Source organism: Oncorhynchus tshawytscha, linkage group LG08 (assembly GCF_018296145.1).
Source record: "Oncorhynchus tshawytscha isolate Ot180627B linkage group LG08, Otsh_v2.0, whole genome shotgun sequence".
Classification (NCBI taxonomy): Eukaryota; Metazoa; Chordata; class Actinopteri; order Salmoniformes; family Salmonidae; genus Oncorhynchus; species Oncorhynchus tshawytscha.
In genome coordinates, this window is record NC_056436.1 from 3461779 (window position 1) to 3474070 (window position 12292).

The window sequence follows — 12292 nt, forward strand, 5'->3', positions numbered from 1 at the left end:
ACTGGACTGGTAGGTAGCTGTCTAATGTGAGGACTGGACTGGTAGGTAGCTGTCTAATGTGAGGACTGGACTGGTAGGTAGCTGTCTAATGTGAGGACTGGACTGGTAGGTAGCTGTCTAATGTGAGGACTGGACTGGTAGGTAGCAGTCTAATGTGAGGACTGGACTGGTAGGTAGCAGTCTAATGTGAGGACTGGACTGGTAGGTAGCTGTCTAATGTGAGGACTGGACTGGTAGGTAGCAGTGTAATGTGAGGACTGGTAGGTAGCAGTCTAATGTGAGGACTGGTAGGTAGCTGTCTAATGTGAGGACTGGTAGGTAGCAGTCTAATGTGAGGACTGGACTGGTAGGTAGCAGTGTAATGTGAGGACTGGTAGGTAGCAGTCTAATGTGAGGACATAAAGTTCTGCTCTGTTCTTCTTGTGGGATGGGTCTCACCTGGGAGGACATCCGGCTGAGAAGACCTGTCTGGCAATCTAGGCATACATGGTCAGCTGGAGCCACTGGACAATGAGGAGAGACATAGAGGGGTAGTATCAGTTAGGACATAGAGGGGTAGTATCAGTTAGCACATAGAGGGGTAGTATCAGTCAGGACATAGAGGGGTAGTATCAGTCAGGACATAGAGAGGTAGTATCAGTCAGGACATAGAGAGGTAGTATCAGTCAGGACATAGAGGGGTAGTATCAGTCAGGACATAGAGGGGTAGTATCAGTCAGGACATAGAGGGGTAGTATCAGTCAGGACATAGAGGGGTATTATCAGTCAGGACATAGAGGGGTAGTATCAGTCAGGACATAGAGGGGTAGTATCAGTCAGGACATAGAGGGGTAGTATCAGTCAGGACATAGAGGGGTAGTATCAGTCAGGACATAGAGGGGTAGTATCAGTCAGGACATAGAGGGGTAGTATCTGTTAGGACATAGAGGAGAGACAGAGGGGTATTATCAGTCAGTACACAGAGGGGTAGTATCAGTCAGGACATATTGGGGTAGTATCAGTCAGGACATATTGGGGTAGTATCAGTCAGGACATAGAGGGGTAGTATCAGTCAGGACATATTGGGGTAGTATCAGTTAGGACATATTGGGGTAGTATCAGTCAGGACATATTGGGGTAGTATCTGTTAGGACATAGAGGAGAGACAGAGGGGTATTATCAGTCAGTACACAGAGGGGTAGTATCAGTCAGGACATATTGGGGTAGTATCAGTCAGGACATATAGGGGTAGTATCAGTTAGGACATATTGGGGTAGTATCAGTTAGGACATATTGGGGTAGTATCAGTCAGGACATAGAGGGTAGTATCAGTCAGGACATAGAGGGGTAGTATCAGTCAGGACATATAGGGGTAGTATCAGTTAGGACATATTGGGGTAGTATCAGTTAGGACATATTGGGGTAGTATCAGTCAGGACATAGAGGGGTAGTATCAGTCAGGACATAGAGGGGTAGTATCAGTTAGGACATATTGGGGTAGTATCAGTTAGGACATATTGGGGTAGTATCAGTTAGGACATATTGGGGTAGTATCAGTCAGGACATAGAGGGTAGTATCTGTTAGGACATAGAGGAGAGACAGAGGGGTATTATCAGTCAGTACATATTGGGGTAGTATCAGTCAGGACATAGAGGGGTAGTATCAGTCAGGACATAGAGGGGTAGTATCAGTCAGGACATAGAGGGGTAGTATCAGTCAGGACATAGGGGGTAGTATCTGTTAGCGTGCTGACACACGTCTTCTGTCAACACAGCCCCTAAGGCGGTAGTAACATCATGTTTGTTCCATGTCATTCATCATCAGACTGTGTATCATTAGCATTAGCAGCTTACCTCCAAGACACTAAGTCTGATCGTACCATCCTGATCAAAAGCCTGGAACGCCCCTGTAAACAAAAACCCCATTTCATCAATCAATCAATAAAACATGACCAGACAGAATACTAAGGTGAAGAGCGTGCGGGACTTACTGAACATGGCTTCTAGCCGGACCAGACAGAATACTAAGGTGAAGAGCGTGCGGGACTTACTGAACATGGCTTCTAGCCGGACCAGACAGAATACTAAGGTGAAGAGCGTGTTACTGAACATGGCTTCTAGCACCAGACAGAATACTAAGGTGAAGAGCGTGCGGGACTTACTGAACATGGCTTCTAGCTGGACCAGACAGAATACTAAGGTGAAGAGCCTGGACTTACTGAACATGGCTTCTAGCCGGACCAGACAGAATACTAAGGTGAAGAGCGTGCGGGACTTACTGAACATGGCTTCTAGCCGGACCAGACAGAATACTAAGGTGAAGAGCGTGCGGGACTTACTGAACATGGCTTCTAGCCGGACCAGACAGAATACTAAGGTGAAGAGCGTGCGGGACTTACTGAACATGGCTTCGAGCCGGACCAGACAGAATACTAAGGTGAAGAGCGTGCGGGACTTACTGAACATGGCTTCTAGCCGGACCAGACAGAATACTAAGGTGAAGAGCGTGCGGGACTTACTGAACATGGCTTCTAGCCGGACCAGACAGAATACTAAGGTGAAGAGCGTGCGGGACTTACTGAACATGGCTTCTAGCCGGACCAGACAGAATACTAAGGTGAAGAGCGTGCGGGACTTACTGAACATGGCTTCTAGCCGGACCAGACAGAATACTAAGGTGAAGAGCGTGCGGGACTTACTGAACATGGCTTCTAGCCGGACCAGACAGCTGATGAAGCTGTCAAAGTCGATGTTCATACCCTCATTGGCGTAACGCATGGTGATGATGTCATACAGCTGGTTGTTGAGACGGAAGCCTGAACGGGACACAAGGACACAATAACTGAGTAGTGACAAGACTGTAAAATATATTGGACGTAGAGATTAGACTGTGGAGTGGATGGAGTCCGTTATCAGGCGGCCATTTAACGATAATTCTAGGGTCTGGATACATTTACTCTTGACTTTTAAATGACCTCTAGCAATGTCACAGATGTTCTTGAACACTTTTCTTACCTCGTCCCTCGGACTTGAATTCCTGGCTCATAGACCCTGGTAACATTGTGCAACAAAGTGGGACTTTGGGTGTGGTTAAAATAGAGGCTGGAGAGCGCTATATATGCTGCGTTTAATTCACTGAAAACAAACTTTAGTGATACCAACAAAAAAAAACGATTTTGTCCAAGAAATGCGGCTAAATATCATGTGGCTGTGCTTGGTACTGATTTCTATGTGTGTGAGTTGCAAGTAAAGGACAATTGGGAACTCGCCCTACTTGTCGACTAGTTGAACTCCAATGCCGTCCTCCTATCTTTCCCTTTAACAGAACGGTCGATGGCTCTCATAGCTTTTACTTTTTTGTTTCATAAGCTAGCAAGCATTTTAGCTACGGGTAGGCAGCCTTACTTCCTCACATGGGCAACAATTAACGAGCTAAGTTAGCTAGCTAGTTAACGTGAGCCTACCAGGCTACATATTGAACCCATCTCAGGCCAGTGGCACAATATATAAATGTATGGTTAGATCAGAATCATTGGCGACGATTTAAGTCAAAATCACAAATCCAAATCCCCGTTTCCATGCATGGTTTAGGAAAGGGCCGATTTAGCAAGCTAGCTACTGCAGGACAACAACGCCAGCAGACCAAAAACAGACGTTTTTCTGACTGATAACGTTTTGCTCCAGTCGTGATTTGATTGGTGTGAAGGCAAATCCAAACTGGCCTCCCTTGGGGGCGTTTTGCTGCTCCAGGACAACCCACAGTTGAGCTCAGCTCAATGCTGATTGGCTAATTATTTTTTTATTTTTTTTTATCAAGGGAGGTCAAATGCTTGCTGGCATCAATCAATCAAATTCTACAGAAGCAACATGTCATACTCTTTCATTCCAGACAGGATCCATTACATGGTCTACACATACTGAGACAGAGAGGTGCTGTTTCACTGTCCAGACAGCATCAGATACATGGTCTACACATACTGAGACAGGGAGGTGCTGTTTCACTGTCCAGACAGCATCAGATACATGGTCTACACATACTGAGACAGAGAGGTGCTGTTTCACTGTCCAGACAGCATCAGATACATGGTCTACACATACTGAGACAGAGAGGTGCTGTTTCACTGTCCAGACAGCATCAGATACATGGTCTACACATACTGAGACAGGGGGTAGCTGTTTCGCTGTCCAGACAGCATCAGATACATGGTCTACACATACTGACTGACACAGAGGGGTGCTGTTTCCCTCGCTCGGATGATTTCTCTGGTGAGATTCAGCAACTTGCGAAATTGATTGAACATTAAAAAAATAAAAACAGAGACGAAAGTTAAATTTATTTTATAATTTTAATGTTTTTATTGGGTCAAATGTTTGGATAAGCCTGGCTTCCCTTATAAATACACACCACTGGTTCGGGCATATCTTGTTATGTGAGACCAGTTAGATGACGTGCTGCTACTTTTCAGGCTACGTTTCTAATCAGGGCGACTGAACTGAGCCAAACAGCATTGTGTCGACTTGGATGCCTGAGCCATGGATAACATTTTTAAAAGCCCAGCAACAACAGATAATGTTAGCATGCTAGCTACCTAAACGGACAGCTGTCAGTTCCCTATTTGTTGATGTTTGTCCACTCACAACGTTCCATCCCCCTAATCTCGTGAATATGTATGAGTAGCCTGCGTCATTCTTCGGAGGTGGAAGTGAAACAAGCATTTCCGCTCTAGGGCAGGAATTACGTGGAAATAGGGGCTGCATTGATCTCTGGTGGGTGTCTTTTTAAATCACTTGTGCTGCGCGCTCTTTAAAGTATGTAGGGCGGAGGTTCTAAGGCTGGTCATGGACTGAGAGATGAGCCAATTAAAACCGGGTGGCAAGTCCCGTTGTGAGGCGTTGAGAAACCAGACATCTCGACAGAGAGAGCAGCCTTGTTCTAAAAATAGTGAAAACAGGTTTTTAGACATTTTCGCAAATGTATTAAAAAATATATATATATATATACCTTACTTACATAATGAGTATTCAAACCTTTTGCTAATGAGACTTGAAATTGAACTCTGGTGTATCCTGTCTCCATTGATCACCCTTTATGTTTCTACAAGTTGATTGGAGTCCACCTGTGGTAAATTCATTTGATTGGACATGATTTGGAAAGGCACACACCTGTCGATATAAGGTCCCACAGTTGACAGTGCATGTCAGAGCAAAAACCAAGTCACGAGGTTGAAGGAATTGTCCTTAGAGCTCAGAGACAGGATTGTGCCAAGCTACAGATCTGGGGAAGGGTACTAAAAAATGTCTGCAGCATTGAAGGTCCCCAAGAACACAGTGGCCTCCATTATTCTTAAATGGAAGAAGTTTGGGACCACCAAGACTCTTCCTAGCTCTGGCCACCCATCCAAACTGAGAAATCAGGAGAGAACGGCCTTTGTCAGGGAGGTGACCAAGAACCCGATGGTCACTCTGACAGAGCTCCAGAGTTCCTCTGTGGAGATGGGAGAACATTCCAGAAGGGCAACCATCTCTGCAACACTGCACCAATCAGGACTTTATGGTAGAGTTGCCAGACGAAAGCCACTCCTCAGTAAAAGGCACATGACACGTCTGAAGGAAACCTGGCACCATCCCTACGGTGAAGCATGGTGCTGGCAGCATCATGCTGTGGGGTTCCTAGTCAGGATTGAGGGAAAGATGAACGAAGCAAAGTACAGAGAGATCCTTGATGAAAACCTGCTCCAGAGTGCCCAGGGCCGCAGACTGGGTTGAAAGTTCACCTTCCAAATACAGGTGTGTCAAGCTTGTAGCGTTATACCCAAAAAGACTTGAGGTTGTAATCGCTGCCAAAGGTGCTTCAACGATGTACTGAGTAAAGGGTCTGAATACTTATGTAAATGTGATATCTTATTTTTTATTCATTTGCGAAAATGTCTAAAAACCTGTTTGCATCGTCATTATAGGGTATTGTGATGTCATTATGGGGTATTGTGTGTAGATTGATGAGGGGGGGAAAACAAATCCATTTAGAATAAGGCTGTAACGTAACAAAGTGTGAAAAATGTGGAGGGGTCTGAATACCTTCCGAATACACTGTATATCTACTGTAGTACTCAATGTTAAGAACTTAACTTCAATGCTGAAAGTGTTCTGGAACGTAAAGGGTATAAATCACCATATGAAGATAAATAAAAATGATATCCTTCATGGAAAGGAGAGGGCGGCTATTTGCTTTCTATAGGGCTGTGGTGGAAAAAATACCCAACTGTCATACTTGAGTAAAAGTAAACAGGAAATTACTCAATTAAAAGTGAAAAAATGTACTACTCGAGTAAAAGTCTAAATGTATTTTGTTTTAAATATACTTAACTATCAAAAGTAAATTTAATTGCTAAAATATACTTAAGTAGTACAAGTGTAAGCATTTGTGTTTAGTGAGTCTGCCAGATCAGAGGCAGTAGGGATGACCAGGGATGTTCTCTTGATTAGTGTGCGAATTGGATAATTTTCCTGTCCTGGTTAGCATTTTTATTTTTAAAATTTCACCTTTATTTGTCCAGGTAGGCCAGTTGAGAACAAGTTCTCATTTACAACTGCGACACAAACAACACAGAGTTACACATGGAATAAACAAACATACAGTCACGAATACAATAGAAAAAAGTATATATACAGTGTGTGAAAATTAAAAATGTAACGAGTACTTTTGGGTGTCAGGGAAAATGTATGGAGTAAAAAGTACATTATTTTCTTCACGAATGTAGTAAAGTAAAAGTTGTCAAAAATACAAATAGTAAAGAACAGAACCCCCCAAAACTACTTAAGTAGTACTTTAAAGTATTTTTCCTTAAGTACTTTTACATCACTGCTATAGAGGACATGTCTTTTCATCTTGCGGTAGATGCCGAAACAGGGATACGATCTGTTCTATTGTATCTGGTAACTAACCTGCATCGTTGATAGCATTTCTCATCTCGTAGCTGTTGATGATACCAGCCTGGTCCGAGCTGTAGTGTCTAAAGATCCCCTGAGAAACAGAGCATTTATTAAATCTACTAATCTGACCCTATTTACAGTGTCATTGGGAGTGGAGATAAACCCTGTATTCTGAAGAAGATGAAGATGATGATGATGATGAAGAGCATTCTCACCTGCCACTGCTTGATCTTGTTCCAGAGATGTCTGAACTCCTGCAGGCTGAGTCTGCCCGTCCCGTCCATCTAGACATTGGCTTTAGTTAAGACCACAGTGACGGACGTCAACATGGAAAACTTTACAATCACTTCCTGTCAACAAAGTCACTTACTCTGAATAAGCTATTTCAACACTTCCTGGTTGTTACATCAGTAACACCCATGACCTCGGTAACACCCATGACCTCGGGCACGTGCTACTGAGAACTACTGCAGTAAAAGGTGAATTTGGCCCTGATGTTTGTCCACCGTAGGCCCTGTCTGTGATACCAACAGGCTGTGCTCTCTCTAGATAATTCAGACATCTCATGGGGACCCACAACTGCTGCATGTTCTACATGTATTGTATCTGACAAAACAACCTGACCCGGACGGGTCTCTATCTACAGACAACCTGACCCGCGTCTGACAAAACAACCTGACCCGGACGGGTCTCTATCTACAGACAACCTGACCCGGGTCTGACAAAACAACCTGACCCGGACGGGTCTCTATCTACAGACAACCTGACCCGGGTCTGACAAAACAACCTGACCCGGACGGGTCTCTATCTACAGACAACCTGACCCGGACGGGTCTCTATTTACAGACAAAACAACCTGACTCGGACGGGTCTCTATCTACAGACAACACAACCTGACCCGGACGGGTCTCTATTTACAGACAAAACAACCTGACCCGGACGGGTCTCTATTTACAGACAACACAACCTGACCCGGGTCTGACAAAACAACCTGACCCGGACGGGTCTCTATCTACAGACAACACAACCTGACCCGGATCTGACAAAACAACCTGACCCGGACGGGTCTCTATCTACAGACAACACAACCTGACCCGGACGGGTCTCTATTTACAGACAACACAACCTGACCCGGACAGGTCTCTATTTACAGACAACACAACCTGACCCGGGTCTGACAAAACAACCTGACCCGGACGGGTCTCTATTTACAGACAACACAACCTGACCCGGGTCTGACAAAACAACCTGACCCGGACGGGTCTCTATCTACAGACAACCTGACACGGGTCTGACAACACAACCTGACCCGGGTGGGTCTCTATCTACGGACAACACAACCTGACCTGGGCGGGTCTCTGTCTACAGACAACACAACCTGATCCGGGCGGGTCTCTCTCTACAGACAACACAACCTGACCCGGGGGTCTCTCTCTAAGACAACAACCTGACCCGGGCAGGTCTCTCTCTACAGACAACACAACCTGACCCGGGCGGGTCTCTCTCTACAGACAAACAACCTGACCCGGGCAGGTCTCTATCTACAGACAACACAACCTGACCCGGACGGGTCTCTATCTACAGACAACACAACCTGACCCGGGTCTCTGACTAAACAACACAACCTGACCGGGCGGGTCTCTATCTACAGACAACACAACCTGACCCGGGCGGGTCTCTATTTACAGACAACACAACCTGACCCGGACAGGTCTCTATCTACAGACAACACAACCTGACCCGGGTCTTCTACAGACAAAACAACCTGACCCGGGCGGGTCTCTCTTTACAGACAACACAACCTGACCCGGGTCTGACAAAACAACCTGACCCGGGCGGGTCTCTATCTACAGACAACCTGACCCGGGTCTGACAACACAACCTGACCTGGGCGGGTCTCTATCTACAGACAACACAACCTGACCTGGGCGGGTCTCTGTCTACAGACAACACAACCTGATCCGGGCGGGTCTCTATCTACAGACAACACAACCTGACCCGGGCGAGTCTATATCTACAGACAACACAACCTGACCTGGGTGGGTCTCTCTCTACAGACAACCTGACCCGGGCGGGTCTCTGTCTACAGACAACACAACCTGACCCGGGCAGGTCTCTCTCTACAGACAACACAACCTGACCCGGGCGGGTCTCTCTCTACAGACAACACAACCTGACCCGGGCGGGTCTCTATCTACAGACAACACAACCTGACCCAGGAGGGTCTCTCTCTACAGACAACACAACCTGACCCGGGCGGGTCTCTCTCTACAGACAACACATCCTGACCCGGGCGGGTCTCTCTCTACAGACAACACAACCTGACCCGGGCGGGTCTCTCTCTACGGACACCACAGATACAGAGGATACGTCCACGAGTGCAATCATGCTCCTGCAGCACTCCAGGCTAAAACCCTCTGTGTTCAGGTCCTTATCTGTGGAAGAGTGAGATAGAGATACTGTAACTAATCAACCAATCACTAACAAACCCTAACTTAGTAGAATCAGGTGTCAGTGCAGGGCTAATCTGTCATTGACAGACTACGTAAACATAAACGCGGCCTTGTTGAAGCCCTTCTCTAATGATGCAGACGATGTCTGTAATGTGACGTTTTAGGATGTTTCTTAATATGCATGCGAATTGGAGCACACAACGGTCGGGGTACGAGTCCAAATCAAAGTATGCGAAACGGAGCACGGAGGGCCCTTCTCAGATGCGTACTTGGTTTGCATACATCGACGCAATCTTCGACTGAAATATTCCCAGGATTGTTGACATAATGTAATGCAACCACATAAAAAAAACGACTAAACATTTCCTGAAAAAAATAAATGGCGACTGGTTTTGAGCTGAAGCGAAAGAAAGTTAACTCTGACTTCAGAATGAAAAGTTGTCCATTCACATCTCATAAATTGCCTGACAACAATAGCTTATCTTTAATACATTAATAAATACATACTGTGTTCATTTGGACATGTTTATCTGCCTACAATACCAACTGTAGTGTCGTAGATCGCTGGCTAACTGACGAAGAATTGATAGCTAGCTAGCTACCCACAAAAAAATCTTAAGCTAATTTTGGCCATCTACCTTGCATAATAACATTCGTTTTTAGTTTTGGGTCGTTTTTTTACATGTAAAACTAGCTGGATTAATACGATTCACATATAGTTTGCTGATAATTATGAAGTAAAACTTCAAGATTTAGTTATATCTTGTTTTGTCTGTTTTGGTCAAAGGTAACGTTAATGCATTAACGTTAGCACCGAGTTGCTTCTCAAATGTGACAATTTATCCGTTTTCCACACTGTCGTCCTCACAAGAATGCACACGGCAGAACCTCCTCGGAGAACGTACTCGAGAACCTCCTCGGAGAACGTACTCAAGAGAACCTCCTCGGAGAACGTACTCAAGAGAACCTCCTCGGAGAACGTACTCAAGAGAACCTCCTCGAAGAACGTACTCAAGAGAACCTCCTCGAAGAACGTACTCAAGAGAACCTCCTTGGAGAACTTACTCAAGAGAACCTCCTCGGAGAACGTACTCAAGAGAACCTCCTCGGAGAACGTACTCAAGAGAACCACCTCGGAGAACGAACTCGGAGCATAAGCATGTGGAGTACGGTTGTATGCATATTGAGAAACACGCTTAGTCTTACGTTTGGAGACAACCCTGTTGAGGACATTCTTCAGCTCGTTGGCGGTAACTTCCATTTCCTGTGAGAGAGGAGAAAGCGGGAGAAGGACATATGGACTCACCTGAGTGTGTATCTGGACACTTCTTCTAACATTTTAAAAATGAACGTTGTTAATGTTTCAATGCCAGTAGTTGTTTGTGTTTATCTTTTGATGTCTGAAAAGCCTCCTCACCTGATATATAGAACCTCATCAAATTCATTTGTTAACCAGATCTGAGTTCAAATAGTTTAAAACATTTTTGTTAGTATTTAAATCATTTGATTGAGCCATTCATTTCACCAGGCAAGCTAAGGACAGGTATACAGGAGGCCTGACAACAACAGGACAGGTATACAGGAGGCCTGACAACAACAGGACAGGTATACAGGAGGCCTGACAACAACAGGACAGGTATACAGGAGGCCTGACAACAACAGGACAGGTATACAGGAGGCCTGACAACAACAGGACAGGTATACAGGAGGCCTGACAACAACAGGACAGGTATACAGGAGGCCTGACAACAACAGGACAGGTATACAGGAGGCCTGACAACAACAGGACAGGTATACAGGAGGCCTGACAACAACAGGACAGGTATACAGGAGGCCTGACAACAACAGGACAGGTATACAGGAGGCCTGACAACAACAGGACAGGTATACAGGAGGCCTGACAACAGGACAGGTATACAGGAGGCCTGACAACAACAGGACAGGATATACAGGAGGCCTGACAGATAACAGGACAGGTATACAGGAGGCCTGACAACAACAGGACAGGTATACAGGAGGCCTGACAGATATACAGGAGGTGTAATACAGGACAGGTATACAGGAGGCCTGACAACAAACAGGACAGGTATACAGGAGGCCTGACAACAGACAGGACAGGTATACAGGAGGCCTGACAACAACAGGACAGGTATACAGGAGGCCTGACAACAACAGGACAGGTAATACAGGAGGCCTGACAGATATACAGTAACAACAGGACAGGTATACAGGAGGCCTGACAATAACAGGACAGGTATACAGGAGGCCGGACAACAACAGGACAGGTATACAGGAGGCCTGACAACATACAGGACAGGACAGGTAAACAGGAGGCCTGACAACAACAGGACAGATATACAGGAGGCCTGACAACAACAGGACAGGTATACAGGAGGCCTGACAACAACAGGACAGGTATACAGGAGGCCTGACAACAACAGGACAGGATATACAGGAGGCCTGACAATATACAGGACAGGTATACAGGAGGCCTGACAATATACAGGACAGGATATACAGGAGGCCGGACAACAAACAGGACAGGTATACAGGAGGCCTGACAACAGGACAGGTATACAGGAGGCCTGACAACATGACAGGACAGGTATACAGGAGGCCGGACATGACAACAGGACAGGTATACAGGAGGCCTGACAACAGATATACAGGACAGGTATACAGGAGGCCTGACAGATAACAGGACAGGTATACAGGAGGCCTGACAGTAACAGGACAGGTATACAGGAGGCCTGAATACAGTAACAGGACAGATATACAGGAGGCCTGACAACAGGACAGGTATACAGGAGGCCTGACAGATATACAACAACAGCACAGACAGGTATACAGGAGGCCTGACAACAACAGGACAGGTATACAGGAGGCCTGACAAACAACAGGACAGGTATACAGGAGGCCTGACAGATATA

At 45.8% G+C, this 12292-nt stretch overlaps 1 protein-coding gene across 2 annotated transcripts in view; it reads right to left on the bottom strand.

Annotated features, from left to right (window-relative positions):
* Nucleotides 1–12292, bottom strand: part of capn3a (calpain 3a, (p94)) — a 51894-nt gene that overhangs the window by 4005 nt on the left and 35597 nt on the right. For both annotated transcript variants that reach the window (XM_042325080.1, XM_042325079.1), the window contains exons 15-21: nucleotides 10569–10626; nucleotides 9280–9344; nucleotides 7125–7193; nucleotides 6922–7000; nucleotides 2679–2795; nucleotides 1834–1886; nucleotides 439–503 (exon numbers count right to left, since the gene is read on the bottom strand). In XM_042325080.1, the coding sequence (XP_042181014.1) occupies nucleotides 477–503; nucleotides 1834–1886; nucleotides 2679–2795; nucleotides 6922–7000; nucleotides 7125–7193; nucleotides 9280–9344; nucleotides 10569–10626 (468 nt within the window). In that variant the 3' untranslated portion in view covers nucleotides 439–476. The remainder of the gene's footprint in view (nucleotides 1–438; nucleotides 504–1833; nucleotides 1887–2678; nucleotides 2796–6921; nucleotides 7001–7124; nucleotides 7194–9279; nucleotides 9345–10568; nucleotides 10627–12292) is intronic.